General features: G+C 64.2%; 2 protein-coding genes across 4 annotated transcripts; one reads left to right on the forward strand and one right to left on the reverse strand.

The window, feature by feature from the left end:
• On the reverse strand, positions 1–8,799 carry UAP1L1 (UDP-N-acetylglucosamine pyrophosphorylase 1 like 1). 3 transcript variants are annotated; one of them, XM_025864913.2, is made up of 9 exons: positions 8,569–8,799; positions 3,734–3,938; positions 3,420–3,595; positions 2,935–3,107; positions 2,636–2,829; positions 2,023–2,163; positions 1,265–1,450; positions 607–673; positions 1–135 (listed from the first exon to the last, which is right to left on the reverse strand). In XM_025864913.2, exons 1-9 carry the CDS (start codon positions 8,777–8,779, stop codon positions 52–54), a joined length of 1,437 nt encoding a protein of 478 aa, XP_025720698.1. In that variant the 5' UTR covers positions 8,780–8,799; the 3' UTR covers positions 1–51. The 3 variants fall into 3 exon arrangements, with proteins under 3 accessions (XP_025720698.1, XP_025720699.1, XP_025720697.1); XM_025864914.2 differs by lacking the exon at positions 8,569–8,799 and adding an exon at positions 4,592–4,940 and having other exon boundaries at positions 2,935–2,954; XM_025864912.2 differs by lacking the exon at positions 8,569–8,799 and adding an exon at positions 4,592–4,937.
• Positions 8,777–14,783, forward strand: SAPCD2 (suppressor APC domain containing 2). Its single transcript, XM_025864928.2, has 6 exons — positions 8,777–9,645; positions 11,737–11,849; positions 12,425–12,571; positions 12,889–12,996; positions 13,108–13,230; positions 13,303–14,783. The coding sequence occupies exons 1-6, from the start codon at positions 9,063–9,065 to the stop codon at positions 13,429–13,431; spliced, it is 1,203 nt and encodes a 400-aa protein (XP_025720713.1). The 5' UTR covers positions 8,777–9,062; the 3' UTR covers positions 13,432–14,783.
• Positions 14,784–14,894: the final 111 nt, after the last annotated feature.

A 14,894-nucleotide genomic window follows, 5' to 3' on the forward strand; every position in this document is an offset into this window, starting at 1 on the left:
TACCCGTGTCCGCGCCCCTCAGGCCCCAGGGTTGGCAGTTCTGGGATCGAGTCAGAGCTGCAGAGCCCTGGCCTGGTTCTCATCCAGGATGAGTGGGGACCGGAACTCCCGGCCTTGCAGGTATTCCTCCAGACCCTGGAAACAAGAAAGTCATGATGGCCTCATATTCACCTCTCAGTCCTTAAGGGGGTACAAATTCACCTCGAGCTAGTGTGGGGTAGGGCCAGAGAGGCTTCCAGTAGCAATGGTTGGATGCCACTTCTAGACCCAGGCCCTTATGGGACATTCGGGCAAGCTCTGGCTAGATCTTCTCAGAGGGTTGGGGCCGGCATTCCTCCCTCAGCAAGGCTCCCATAAAGTCTTCCTGGCCAGAACCCCAAACTCTGACCCCAGCTGACATCCTCCTGGCCCCCCCAAGACCTGTGAGGGCCTCTTGATTCGTCACTCACCCCATGTCCCGGAAGATCCTCTGTAACTTAAACTATTTCCTTATAGGTAGACTGAGTCAGATCTCTGACTTTCTACCCCCGCACCCACTTCTCCCCAGCCCCCCCCGATCATGCATGCCCTACCCCAGAAAGCCCACGTGGGCCAGTGGGCGCTCACCTCTCCAGAGTAGGACACCAAGGGCGAGATCTCACAGATGACAGGGGGCTCTCTGCTGCTGGGCGGGCTGCGGGAACCCCTGTGTCAGCACATGGTCCTGGGCGCGTGCCCTGCGCTGTGCTTGCCGGACCCCGCTCCCCAAGTTCTTTGCTCGGCTATACCCCCTGCCTCTGCACACTCAGCGCCCTCAGCACACTGCCCCTGCCCAAGTTACAGGCTCTTATTTGGGCAGGAAAACACCCCTCAGCCCACAGGCCCCCACACAGCACCTGGGCCGCCAGATACAGGTGTTGGCTGCAGATACCTGAGGACAGAGAAACCTCACGTCCTTTCCTTTGCCAGCCCTGAAGAGTGACCTGCCTTGCTATCTTCCAAATGTCATGGCTAGGTCTTGGTTTCAAAGCTTATGAGTGAGTTAGCAAGGGTGGCAGCCACCCAGCTCACCCCGGGCCCTGAGCTGACCTCGAGGGGCTGGGCCCCAGGCTGCAGGCAGCCGCTGTATGGCCGGGCAGGGCACCGGGCCACCTGTACTCAGCGTGGTGTGGAGCTTGAGCCCCCGCCACAGCTCAGACCGCAGCACAGCCCGCAAGGCCCTGGGGCTGGGGCCTGGAACAGGACTCCCTTGTCCTTTGGAGGGCATGCTGAGGCCCACACTCACCTGGGCAGTTCAGGGAGCCGGGCCCCATAGGCATCCAGGAAGTGGGCCCCTGCCTGCAGGGCCCAGCGGTAATGCTGCATGAGCAGGGCACGCCGAGTCGTGGCGGGGTTGTCCCTGGCAGCCGAGGCAGCATTCTTCAACGGAGAGAACTCCTCCTCCCGGGACACCTCAAAGGCCACGAAGCTCCTGTGTGGAAAAGAACCAGTGACCTGAAGTCCTGGCCCAGAGGCCCCGGTCCTGGGCAGGTGAAGGCTGTGCTGGGGTTCCAATGACTAAATGGGGGTCGCCTCCGTGGAGGAGGCCCACAGGCACTGCATGCGTCTTTGCCTCTGAGGCTGCTTGAAGTCCTTCCATTCCCACCAGCCAAACGCCCAGATCCCAGGACCCCAGGGTGAGGGCCACACCCCTTGGAAGTCCCCCAGCCACCTGGCCTGGAAACAGCCTCCTAAACCCAGGCCAGGAGCAGACAGAGGGCTTAGGAGGGACAGACGGAAGGCTCAGGAGGGGCAGGGGTGTCTCCCAGGGTACAAAGCCCCAAAGATTGCGGCCACCCCAGATGCTGCCAGGCTCACACCACTGGGGCTGCTTCCTCTGGCCTTCTCCCTGAGCCTGCCTACAGCCCCTACTCCCCACCTGCAAAGGGGCGCTCCCACTGTGTCCCCCGCGAGCCTCCACTTCCCGGCCCAACGAGGCCTCAGAACCCACCACCAAAACAGAGAGAGGGAAGAAGGAAAAAATAAATGACTTCTGCCACTAACTTAGCAAACTGGAACACATCAAACACAAACTTCTCCATCTTTATCCCGTTTGGTTTTATCGGCTTTACCGGATTTCCCTCCTCATCCACGTATGGGACCTTCTTCACAGCCACATGTGGCTTCAGCAAGGGCTCAAACTTGCTGGGGGCACAGGAGGACAATAGAAGGAAAGACACAGTTCAGACGGGATGGCGCTCCCGGCGGGGAGCCTGCTGTACGGGAGCCGCCGGGAGCGCCATCCCCACCTCTCTGCACACCCAGCCAGGCAAGATAGCTGGTAGGAGCGCTGGCGCTGAGCCCGGTCTCCGGAAGGGCACAGGCATCCCTTGCACCCCCCTCCCGGCCCGAGAGAGAGACAGGCCCCAGTGGCCACGTCCCCGCCCAGATGAAATGGCAGCTGGTAAGCCACAGGCTAAGGGGTGGTGCCTGCAGGCAACTGCCACGGCATGGCGGGGAGAGCCGGCCGACGTGGCCCCAGAGCCTCACGGACGCAGCTGCCGGGGCTCTGGGGCCCCTGGCTTGTTGAAATGCAGGGCCTTTCTGCAGCCCAACCCACAGCCCCACTTGGCTCAGGCCACTCTGGCCAGCACCCGCGGCCAACTGCAAAGCCCACCTGCTGACCATCTGGAGGAAGTCTCGGGTGAAGAAGTGGTTGCAGATGTTGCCCAGGCTGTAGAGCAGGCTCCCATCGGGCCTACGAAGCTGCGCAGTCTCGGGGCTAATCTCGCTGTACTCCACCACCTGGGGGACCCCGTCCACCTGGCACACCACACCCACGGGCTCCTCGGGGTCCGCCTTTTCCACCACCTGCAGCCAAGGCCCGGGGTGGGAGGGCTGGCTGGGGTGGGGCCAGGTGGACCGGGGGCAGGGCTGGGCGGAGGGGGCTGGGCAAGGTTGGCAGGGCGGGCTCACCTTGGCCCCACAGTCTGCACCTCGGAGCACGCAAAAACCGATGAAGACAGGGTCAGCCAGCCGCACGAGGATGTTGTCCACACAGTACACGTGCACGAACTCCACTCCCCGCCGCCCCATGTCCTCTAGAATCTGGTGGTCTGACAGTGCACAGTACAGTCCCCCATTGCCATCTGCAGAGGGAGGGACCACTCTTTGGAGGACTCCCGCGGGGCTTCAGCCATCTAGTCCCGGGCATGCTGGAGGCAGGGGAGGCCCCTGGGGCTGGACCTTGCACCTGAGGCGGCTCTCCATCACTATCCAAGTAGCCCTATGGTTGTTTCATGTGGCAGATGGGAACCACGGCCCAGAGAGGAGAGGCCACTCACCCGGGACCACACAGCCTTCAGGCATACGATTCTGGCCTCTGCCACAGTCCTCCTGACCTCTAATTAGCTCCTTGTTCTAGCCAGACAGTCCTTCCCTGGCTCAGGGGTGGGGCATACCTGGGGCCATGGCAACCTTGTCTTTCTGCTCCAGGATGGCCCTGCCATCAAAGGTCACAGCAGGTAGCATGCGCTGCTCAAACATGATCACGTTGTTGGGGTCCAGGTGGAAGAAGTCATGCTCCTTGAAGAACCTGGCCGTGGGCCCCAGCGTGAACTCACTCGTCATGATGTACCTTCGAGGGGAGGCAAGGCTGAGCAGGCCAGGGTGTGACAGGGGCTGGCCCTGGGGTCCGGGTCTGGGTGTGGGACAGGGCTGGGGCTACAGGGGCGGCGGGTCATTCTGGGGACAAGACAATGCAGAGAAGGCACACCAGGGGATGGTGCAGCGGGTCCCATGGCGCTGGCCAGCAAGCTGCTCCACCCGCTGAATCCGTTCCGCCTGCAGCTGATACAGGGTCTTCTGGCTGGGCAGCCCCACCTGGTACATGCCTTTGGGGTAGGTCACGCCCAGGCGAGTGCCCTGCCCCCCGGCCAGCAGCAGCACGGCCACCTTGTTCAGGGCGATCTGGCGGAAACCTGGAGGTGCAGGTGCCATGAGGGGGACACCTGGGACCTGCCACACAACCCCCCCTTCACCTGAGAGCAAGCCACACCTGGGTCTAGGACTCTAAGACTTCTGATAGCCACAGAACAGAAGCTTCCAAATAACATTCTGATCCCCTGTGGGCCAGGGCCCCACCCACGCCCCACCTTGTCCGGACCCATCAGGGGTCCTGATGATGTCCTCCAGGGTTCATTCCCAGCCTGGGTCCTTCAGAAGGAACACCAGGTCAGGCTGGTCAGAGCAGTGCAGTGGGGGCCCCGGGCAGGCTTCCCTCCAGGAGCACGTGCCTCACCTGTGAGGCCAAGAGTGCACCTGGGCCAGCGCTGATGTGAAAGGGAGCGAGGGCAATTGTGCAAGGGTTCCCTGCGGTCAATACGCCTGCGGGCTGGGCTGCTGGCTAGACAGGTGCACCCGCACAAAGCACTCTCTCTCCCGAGGGCAAGCCGCCTGGGGACGGCTACCACCTTGGCAGCGTTTGGAGCCCCGCACCCCAGTCGCGAGCTGCGAGTGAAAGCAGTGAGGCACGCTTAACTCCTCCAAGTACAACCTCTCCTATCCCCCAACTTGGGGCCAGACCCCCTCCGCCGGCCAGGCCCACCCCGTCCGGGACCCCCGCCCCGCCTACCTTCCTCCTCCCAGAGCCGCCGCACCTCCGGGTCGCACCGGGTCGCGCTGCCCACGCACTCGGGGGGCAGGGGCCGCAGGCGCGCGGCCAGGTCGGGCGGCGGGCCCGGGGGGTGCGCGCAGGCTGCAGCCGCGCGCCGGCAGTGCTCGCTCAGCGCCTCCGGCTCCAGCGCCCCCAGCTCCGCCAGGAGGGCGGCGCGCGGCCCCGGCGCCAGCTCGGCGCAGAAGCGCAGCAGGTGTTCCTGGCCAGCGCGCTGCAGCCGCGCGCGTACATCCCGCTCCGAGGCCATGTCGCCGCTGTCGGCCGCGCGGGTACTCGTGACCGGCGCGCTCCTACGGGCGTCACGGGACCCAGCGGGCGGTGACGACCCCAGAGAGGCGGGACCAGGGCGCCCCGCCTCGACCCCGCCTCCGAGTGCCCCGCCCCTCTCCGGCCCTGACCCCGCCCCTGTCCGCTCGGCCGCGGCCGGCGAGCTCTGGGGTCTCGCCCGCCGCAGGACACGGAGGGGCCGAGTCAGGGCGCCGGGACGCCTGAGGCATAGGGGCCCGGGGCGCCCCGAGTCGGGAAGCCCCCTCACGGGATCTGCGACGCCCCTGGCCCGGGCACGTGAGGACTGACTTCAGCTCTAATGCACCCCCTTCTGGACCCACAGCCCTGACGGTCAGGACACCTGAGGGGGAGGCCAGGGTCTGTCCCTGCATGTGGCCATTTGCACTGACCAAGACTCTTGGCGGCTGGGCTGGGAAGGATAGAGCCAGATCAGCAGTAGGGTCAGGCGTCTGGATGCCAGCAAGGACCCCCAAGAAGGCCACCCTGCATCCTTGAGGGCTTCCTCCTTCACATCCCTCCTCCTCATTGCCATGTAACCAGAACCGCTCAGGAGCAGCCCTTCGCCCTGCCATGCTATATTAACTATCAGAGTTTAATATATCTTGCCGTTTATTTAAAAATATATAGATCGATAGATATAGATACCCTGCTGTTTATAAACTCCCTCATGAAAAATAGTGAGTAGCTTTGGCCATTTTGGGACAAAGCTTTCTTCTAGAAATTAGTTTTATTAAGTCTAAAAGTAATACATGCTCAAGGGTAAAACAAATTCAAATGGCACTTTGGGACCTGAAAGGAAAAATAACATCTCTCTCAGGCCTGCCCCAGCTAACCTCTGTTAAGGCAATTGTATCTCTTTGCAGGCAGGTTCTGCACAGAGACTCCCACACACCCCCTTCCTGGGTCAGGAAGCAGAGCTTCCCACCACCCCCTGGGGGCCCACTCTAAGTCCTGGTGGACCTGAAAGAAGATATCTTCCAAGAGTAGCCTTAGACCTGCCACAGGGCCTTTGCACTTGCTGTTCCTCCTGCCTGGACTACTCTTTCCGAGAAAGTGACCTCCTGCCCCACTTTGCCAGGTCTCTATTCGTGTGTTGCCTCCTTGCGGAGACCCTCCTGGGTCATGTTGGCTCAGAGAGCACCCTCCCACTCGTCTCTGTTCCTTCTCGTCTTTCTGCATTCTCTGCTGCCCGGCTCCCCCAAGGAAAGGAAACTCCAGGAGAGCTGGAGGTAGTTTGGTTCACTGCTCTGCCCCATCACCTTAGATCATTGCCCAGCACATGGTAGGTACTCAGTAAATGTTTGTTGAATGAATGAATGAGTGTTGGATCCCACACCTAGCTCAGTGACTGGGCCACATCAAGTGTTCAGGGACTGCTTGCTGGATGAGTGAATGAATGTATGAATGGTCTGCTTCAATCGTTTGTGGTAGTTGAAGGGTACATGTTAGAGACGGAGGGTGTGCATGGAAGGCAGGGAGCCCAGAAGCAGAGTGGGCTCCACACCCCAGGCCAGAGTCCATGGGAACTCTCACCCCCTGCACATGTGCCCTTGAAGGCAGGTGTCACATGAACTCAGAGTTCATCTCAGAGTGACCCCCAAATCTCGCTTAAAGATGGGGGCTGGGGCTGAGATCAGAAGGGTTTGGACAGTTGAGGCTGGGTAGCCAGAGGCACCTGAGGGGCAAGAGAAGGAGAGCTGGCCCACCTGGGCAGATGGCTGGGGGTGTCGGCGAGGGAGAAGTGAGCACCAAGCTCCTGGACAACCTGGCAAAGGCAGGCTTGTGACCCAGGAATCACCTTTCTTGTGCCCTAGGGCTTCATCCAGAGGGTTCAGGGGAGCCAGGGTCCAGAGGCCAGCATGGGTCCCCGGTTGTTACTACAGGATGGAGACCAGAGAACCTGGAACAGGCACAGTGACTATGTGAGGCTGGGGACAGAGGGCCCCACCATCCACCTCCAGGGAGCTCCAAGCTGGCACAGTGAGAACATAATTACAACTGGGGCTGGCACCTCAAAAACCACAGGGGCCCCACTTGGTCTGGGGCTCTGGGAGGCCCCTGGGGGTGACAGCAACACTGAAAGGTACAGAGCTGGGAAAGTGTTGGACCAGGCTGGAAAATGCGGTAGAAGGAGGAAGTGGTCAGAATTCAGGACAGGAAGTACAGGGGACCACGCCTTAGTCCCACACCCAGAGCTGGTACCGACTCCAGTGTCTTCATACCTTCCACCAGTGCCTAGCCAGGGAAGCCCACCAGGAAGCCCACAGACCGCGGGCCTCCTCCCCCACGGTTCCTGATGCTCTGAGAAGGCCTTGTTCTCTCTCTGTGGTGGGCTCAGGTTCACAGGGGCCTGGCCTGGGTGCCGCTGTCCTGAGCTGTAGCAGCATGGCTTGCTGCTGCTGGCCACTGGCACGAACCCCCACGGAGCTGTCTCCAGGCCTCCCCATCCCACCCAAGGGTGGCGTTTCCACAGGATGAGGCTTCCCATGTGTGGGCCACCCACTAAGCCTCCACTGTGGGCCAGACTCATGCTAGGCCGTGGGGCAGCCCTGTCCTGCTTCCAGAAAGCACAGGGAGGGACTCATGGGGACGGAAGCACCATCACTAGAAGGCAGCCTCATGCTTTGAAGATCAGGACTACAGCTTCCAAGGTGTGGGTCAGGTACCTGAGTGGAGTTTCAAAGGATGCAGAGGGGTCAGCCCGGAGCAGACAGGCAAAGGTGTTCCTGGTGGGAGAGCTACCACGTGCAAGGGCCCAAGGTGAGGGACTGCTGGGTACCCTAAGGACGAGGGACGGGGCCGGGTGTGCTGGAAGGGGGGTAGGAGGGCAGGAGGGCTGCAGGACAAACGGCTTGAATGCTGGGACTTTGGTCCTGCCACTAAAGGGAAGGCGGGGATGGGTCAGGCTCCGTGGGGAAACACCAGGCTCACAGCTTTCTAGGTCTTTCCAAAATTCCTTACCACAAGGGAGCCCCAACTTTGAGGGATATGAAATTAATAAAGGGAAGCCTCACTTAGAATGGAGTCAGGAAGCCCTGACTCAGGGAACTCTCCCGAACATAGCACCTGTCCCAGCTGACCTCACATTCCTGGGCAGGAAGAAATTCATTTTACTACCCTAACAGGAGGAAGTTCTCTTCTTGAAGAGACAGGGGGCTAAGCTCCAGCCCCCTCCCAGACTGGCCAGACGGAAGGACGGGATCCTGGCTGGGAAATGAAGCAGGGGCCGCTGGGGACACAGGGCTGCCGGCTGGCCTGCAGAGGCTGTGAGAGTCAGGGAGCCGCTGCAGGAAGTGTCCAGCCAGAGGAAGAGGCTGGAGCAGAGGACTGTGGAAGCAGAGGAGAGCGGGTCACCAGATGGGGATCTGGGGATACAGGAAAAAGTGGCTTTGTCCTGCAGTAGGCAGGAAAGGCCAGGCCGTCCCCAGGGACAAGGGGAGGAGCCAGCAGCACTGTGGACAGAGAGGCCTCTGTGACGGGAAGCGCCCATCTGGCTGGAGCCCACAGTCCTCTTGGGACTTTCCCGGCAAATGGGCCCCAGAGTCGGGGTGCCTGGGCCAGGGGACCCCGAGTAGGGGGCGAAGAGTCCCCAGGGGAGCCAGGAGGGGAAGGTGAATCCCTGGAGGAGGTGTGCTCCCCATCCTTACCCCCACGAGGCCACAGGGGACAGGTTTTCCGTAGGGCCCCAGGCCCCGCCCCTCGGAGAGGGCCGAACCGCGGCGAGAGGGCTGCGGGTGGCGGGGGGAGCTGAAAGGGGTCCGCTCGGGGCTCTCTCCCCGACCCGCGAGGCCCAGGGGGGCCGAGTTGCGGGACCCCGCCCCCGCCCCCGCCCCACGCTGGTCCCGGGCCTCTGCGCATCCCCGGCCGCAGCCGGCACGGCGGCGGGAGCGCGCGGGGCGGGGTCCTCGGCGGAAAATCAAACCGGGCTGGCGGCCTCTCAGCCAATCCGGGAGCAGACGGGCCGGCTTCGGCCAATGGCCGCCGCGAATGCTAATGAGCGCTGACGCCACGAGGAGGGTCCATTCAAAAAGTCGCAGCTATTGTCGCGGCGCGTTGCGCGCGCCGCCTGGGCCCCGCCGTCGGGCCGCGCGGGGACCGAGCCGGGGACGGAGCCGGGGACTGAGCCCGGCGGCGGCCGCCCATGGCCGGAGCCGCCATGGCCGAGCCGGGCCGCGGGCTCCCCGCCGCGCCCGGCACCGAGGGGCTGCCGCGCGCCTTTCTGCAGAGCCTGCGCACGCTCTTCGACATCCTGGACGACCGGCGGCGCGGCTGCGTGCACCTGCGCGAGATCGAGTCCCGCTGGCAGGGCGCGGACGCGCGCGAGTTACCCCGCGGCGTGCTCGAGGGCCTGCGCCAGGTGGCCCCGGCCAGCGGCTACCTGACCTTCGAGCGCTTCGTGGCTGGCCTGCGCACCTCGCTGCTGAGCGCCGACGGCGGCCCGCGGGGCCAGGCCCGCGCCCCCGCCCGGGGAGGCTGCCCGGCGCGGCCCGGGGGTCAGCAGCCGCCGCCGCCGACGCGCCTGGTGTTCGCGCCGGCCGACGAGCCGCGGACCGTCCTGGAGAGGAAGCCCCTACCCCTGGGTTCGCGGCCCCCGCCGACCGTCCCCGGCGGCGCGTCCCGGAGCCTGGAGAAGCTGTGCGGGCCAGCAGAGGCAGCGCCGGGTTCCGCGGAGCCCGAGCGGCCCCAGGTCGCGGCGCTGGAGCGGAGCCCGAGCGCAGACTCTGGTGAGTGCGGGGCGTCTCCCAGCCCCGCTTCGTAGCTGTCGGCGCCCCCCCCATCCCTGCGACCTGCGCCTCAAGCCGGGCGCCTCTCCTACAGCGGGGGACGGGGGCGGGCAGCTCTAAGTGGCCCCAAGGGCCGTCAGCGCCTAGAGGGAAGGGGCCCTCTTGCCTTCCCCGGTGTGCTCCGGGGCCGGAGGCAGGCCAACCCCTCCCCCACCACCGCGGGAGGCTGCCAGGGCCAAGGGGCGGGTGGGTGACTCCAAACTCCACCAGGAAGTCGCCCTACCCGGACTGAGCTGAGCACTGGGGATTCCTGCCCCACACCTGGGGACACTAAGGCCCTCAGTCGCATCTCTGATAACAGCCTAGGCAGAGGAGTTTCCCTCTAGTTCAGAGGAGAGAGGCTACCCCGACTGAGAGGGGTCCTCTCTGCCTTTTTGGGTGGTTAGTTTGGCAGCTCCACCAAGAGGGCTGGGCCCACTGCCGCCACCACTGAGGCAGGTGGAGGTGTCCCAGGAGGACCTGGCCTGGTTGCCAGGAAAAGTCAAGTGGTGGGTGGGTGGGTCTCCAGCCCAATCTTCAAGGCCTACCGGGCTGACACCAGGGGGAGACCCAGATGCAGCCCCCCGTGGATGGTCAGCTGGGTCCTTGCCTGGCTTCCAGTCCAGTTGGCTTGGCAGTGACAGGAGATGGCCGAACGACCCCTGTGGGCCCCTCTAGTGTCTGCTCTGGGAATAGCACCTGCATTATGGATGGGGGCCGGGTCCAAACCCCTCAGGGCATTCAGCCTGCATGCCTGCACCCCCTGGGCACCCCTCCGAGGATAGACGCAGGGCTGGGCAGGTGGCTAGTGCTCCCCATGGGGCAGCTTTAGGCTCAGGCCAGCCTCTCACTTGTCACCTTTACAAGCAGAGGCCCAGACAAGAGGCATGGCATGTGTGTGGGGTGCCAAATCTGGAGCTCCAAGATCCCCCGGCTTCCCAGGAAGGGAAAGCCCCCATACCACACAGAGCCCCCCACCCCAGAGATCCAGGTCCCCCTTCTTGGGTCCGGTTGGAGCTCAGTGCACCCAGGCCTGCCCTGGCCCAGTGGGTACAGGCTGCTAGCTCGGGGACAGGGCTCCCTGCGCCTGCTGGTCATCCATCTGAACACCCAGTGTACTGTCATCCGGGAATCTGGGAGCTGCCCCCAGACCAAGCCCAGGTGTTCTGGGTTTGTTCCCTGCCCCCCAGCCTCCCTCTGCTGTATCTTCTCTGCCAGCCACGTAGCACAGGCAGGTTGAGACGCGATCACTGGGCTTGCTTGGAGCCTGTCCGCTAGGGCTGGCTGGAGGCCTGCCCTGCCACCTGGTGCCAAACCTGTGGACATGTCCCCTTCTTGCATCACCCCCACTCCCCTTTGCCAGTGCCAGGGGCATAGCCTGTGAGGCTGAGCCTGGTGTGGGGATAGGGCTAGGGGCCAGGGGAAGGCAATTCCCTCCGCACCTGCACCCCACTTCTCTCCTCTTGGGTTGCCCTGCATACACTCCCCATCCCCCAAGGAAAAGTTAGGTCTGGGCCACCTGTGCCCTCCCACTTCACCTGCCCCAACTCCTGCCATCCTTAAAGGCCCCGGCAGACAAGGAGAGAGAAGCAAGGAAGCCTGGGGCCCTGCCCACTCACCCTATACCTAGCAGCCTCTGAGCCCCTGCGGTGTACCCAAAGTGCTCTGGGCATGGGGGATGCTTAGACAAACTGGGTAAAGCCCTTGCCCTCGGGGCGCTCATGCTGGGGCACACGCATTTGTGTTGTGTGTGCAAACGTGCAGCCTCAAGGGCCAGACAGCCCTCCCCAAGATAGGGGTAAGGCGAGTTTGTGGGGATCAAGTGGGGAACCAGACCCCACAGAGACCAGGTGTGGGCAGGGCTAGCCGGTTGCCCACGCCCCTGGAATGGGTTGAGATGGGGCGGATCCATGCAGAGGCTCCGAACTGCCCATGACCCCAGAGGCATGTTGGCCTGGACACCCAGCTTTGCATCGCCTGGCTTGGAGTGGGGGGCATTGAGCTTGACTAGGCAGGCCTGGAAATGAGCCAGGGCCTTGCCTCTCTCTGCAGGTGCACTGGCCTGCAGGCCCCGGGAGCTTGGCATGGGCGATGCCCAGCGGGCCCCCCGTGCCCGAGGGGAACGTCGCAGACACACCATCACCAGCGGTGTGGACTGTGACCTGGTGAGTGAGGGCTCTGGGCGATTCTCCATCTTGCCTGGGATTGCACTTGGCCCCCACGCTTGGTCTCCTGACCACCCCTCCGCCTGGGAGGTAGCAGCCAAAGCTGGGTCCTGGGGGCTGGAATGTCAGTTAATTACAAACATGTCTCCCCATGCGGGCTTGAACCCACTTGAGGGATGGCTCAGGGCCAGATGAAGAAGTCCATTAGAGAGAAGCAGCCTGGGTGTGCCGAAGCATGTGGAGTGGGCACAGCCCCTCCCCAGAACGGCCCCGCACCAGCCAGCTTCATGAGACTCCCCTTCGCCGGGGCTCACCGGCTGCGTGTGCACACCGCTTGCCCGAAGGGGAGCTGCTGAGCTGGGGAGTGTTGCCTGTGCTCCCCAGGGGAAGCCTGTGTGGAGGGGCCGAGGGAGGGCCGTGTTCTGTGGGGGCTGTGCTTCCCGGCACGGGTGCGGGCAGGTCGGTGCCGGCGTGGGGTGGTCTGTGGGCCGTGGTACCTCACGCACACACGGAGGCCCGCGCAGGCGTGCACGGTCTGCGTGCTCACTCGCACGTGTGCCCCCCACACGGGGCAGCTGAAGCAGATGCGGGAGCTGGAGCAGGAGAAGGAGGTACTGCTGCAAGGTCTTGAGTTGATGGCGCAGGGCCGTGACTGGTACCAGCAACAGCTGCAGCGCGTGCAGGAGCGCCAGCGCCGTCTGGGCCAGAGCAGGGCCAGCACTGTGAGTGACGCCGCCCAAGGCTGGGCTGTCCCCGTCCCTAGACACAGCAAGCACCCCCCCAAGCCCAGGCACCCCAGGGCGGCACAGGATGGCCCTATTCCAGGGCACATTCCCTCCCCAGGGTGCTGGGACCCCCCCCACACACACACACGCCCTAGGGCAGAATCCCCCGCCGGCAACACCGAGGGCTCCCTGCCTGCTCTAAGCAGTAATGTGGGGGGCAGAAGCGCCACCTGTGAGGACCCCCCTCAAGGCACGGTGGCTGATCTTTGGCTGGTCCTGCTCGCTGACCGTCCCCTTTCCTGCTCTCCTCCCAGGACTTTGGCAGCGAGGGGAGCCCCCTCCCACTGGGCCGGCTGCTACCCAAGGTACAGGAGGTGGCCCGGCGCCTGGGGGAGCTGCTGGCTGCAGCCTGTGCCGGCAGGGTGAGTGCCCCCAGGCCGCCCAGCCCCCGCAGAGGGCCCGTGCCCAGCGTGGCGCCATCCCTCACCCTGTGCCTGGGAACGCCGGGCCTGCCTGACCATGCCCTCCCGTAGGCTCTGCCTTCATTGTCCTCGGGGCCCCCGTGCCCGGCCCCGGCCCCCGCCTCGCCCTCAGCCCCAGGCTGGCAGCAGCAGACCATCCTCATGCTGAAAGAGCAGAACCGGCTCCTCACCCAGGTGAGGAGCAGGGAGGGGTCCGGGTGGGGCCCGGAGGCCTGGTGGGCGCTGACCGACCTCCCGCCTGCCCAGGAGGTGACCAGCAAGAGTGAGCGTATCACGCGACTGGAGCAGGAAAAATCTGCCCTCATCAAGCAGCTGTTTGAAGCGCGCGCCCTCAGCCAGCAGGATGCCGGGCCCTTGGACTCCACCTTCATCTAGCCGTGGGCATGGACACAGCCCTGAGGGCCTGGCCTGGCCGTCAGCCTGGCAGGTACCTCTTCGAGCCCCACTTAGGCTGAAGACCACCTGACTGGCCTGGACACAGGTTTCTTCCTCTCTTGCATTCTGGGCTCCCCCAGCCCCCCCAGCCCCAGGTGGAGCCAGCGGGTGGGCTGTGGCCAGAATGTGCCGTGGCCCCGGACACGGACTGGGCCCTAGCCTTGGGGGGCTAGACCGGGGTGGGGCCTCATTGTGCTAACATAGCCTGAAGCTGCTACCGCCATTGTCAGTGGGCGGTGGGGGCTCCTCACGTTTACCAGATCTCAGGCAGCTCTGGGCAGGCGGTTACTCGGGCCTGCCCTCTGACCTGGGGCCTCCAGGGAAAGGTACCGGTCCCACGAGGCTGCACTTCCGGCTGCGGCCAGCAGAGGGTGCCTCGTGCACGACAGCCGGAGCCGCCCGGCAGCACCCACTGTGAGGTCTCCCCCCCGGGAGGGCTCTGTCCCCACAAGAGATGTCATCATGGGCCCCCCAGGTGGGCCCCCCAAGGTTCCTTGTAGGCCACGCACCCCCATCGGGGCCTACTCCACATGATTCAAGGTTCCCACAGGTGTAGGGACCCCCCCCACACACCCTCCCTGTCCACCCGCCCCCAGCTCTGCGTCAGACTCCGGCTGGCTCAGCCACACACAGCAGGAAAGCCACGGGGTCCAGGAAGAGACGAGGCAGGGTCCTTGTCGGGGACGACTCCCCACCCCTACACCAGGCCTCCCCCGAACGGGGAGCCTCCACCCCGGAGGGGCCTCGTGACGGATGCCGCCATCCCCACAAGGACTTGCCTCCCACACTGAGGACATGACATCACCGCTGGGTTGTGCGGTGGCGGGGGAGGGCCCAGGCATGGGCTGTGAGACCCCATCAACCAGGAGAGTTTGGGCACGTGGACTCCCACAACCCTGGAGGGTGCCAGCGGCAGAGGAGAGGTCCGGGGTAAGGGCGCCTGGGTGCCCCCTCTGCCCCAGCTCTGAGCTTCCCACGCTGGACTTGCAGACAGTGAGGGGGATTGTCCTGGGTCAGGCCCGAATCTGCCCAGCATGCAAGCTGCCCTCCTCGGGCGGGTGGGGTGGCCCAAGAGCCCCTAGGTCTAGACCCACACAGGCTCTGTGGGAGGGGAGCCAAGAGGGGAATGGGGTCTTGAAGAGTAAGATAGGGCCCCCAGCACCCCCTGGGACATGCAGGGCAGTGGCCAGCGCAGGAGAAGTCCTCCCAGTTGAGAGTTTGGGACCTACCCACCAGGAGCTCTTGGATCTGCTCTCCCTCGCTTCCGTCCCACGACCAGTCCCTCACACCTGACTCTGGGAGTCTGCTCACAGGTTCTCCAAACGCAACCCATGATCCTACTGCTCAGGGCAGCCCCTGGGCTGAGCCTCCATAGCCTTTCCCAGGCCCTGCCAGTAGCTGGG

The sequence above is a fragment of the Callorhinus ursinus genome, unplaced genomic scaffold (assembly GCF_003265705.2).
Source record: "Callorhinus ursinus isolate GAN/ISIS: 27379988/994484 unplaced genomic scaffold, GSC_fseal_2.0 scaffold125, whole genome shotgun sequence".
Taxonomy (NCBI): Eukaryota; Metazoa; Chordata; class Mammalia; order Carnivora; family Otariidae; genus Callorhinus; species Callorhinus ursinus.

Coding starts and splice junctions, on each gene's coding strand:
- UAP1L1 (XM_025864912.2), bottom strand. CDS start 4,880: ATGGCCTCGGAGCGGGATGTACGCGCGCGGCTGCAGCGCGCTGGCCAG. Junction 2,164..2,635: donor TTCCTCCAGATGGTCAGCAG/GTGGGCTTTGCA, acceptor CTGTGCCCCCAG/CAAGTTTGAGCCCTTGCTGA. Junction 136..606: donor TGGTGTCCTACTCTGGAGAG/GTGAGCGCCCAC, acceptor TCTTGTTTCCAG/GGTCTGGAGGAATACCTGCA.
- SAPCD2 (XM_025864928.2), top strand. CDS start 9,063: ATGGCCGGAGCCGCCATGGCCGAGCCGGGCCGCGGGCTCCCCGCCGCG. Junction 11,850..12,424: donor GCGGTGTGGACTGTGACCTG/GTGAGTGAGGGC, acceptor CACACGGGGCAG/CTGAAGCAGATGCGGGAGCT. Junction 12,997..13,107: donor CTGCAGCCTGTGCCGGCAGG/GTGAGTGCCCCC, acceptor GCCCTCCCGTAG/GCTCTGCCTTCATTGTCCTC.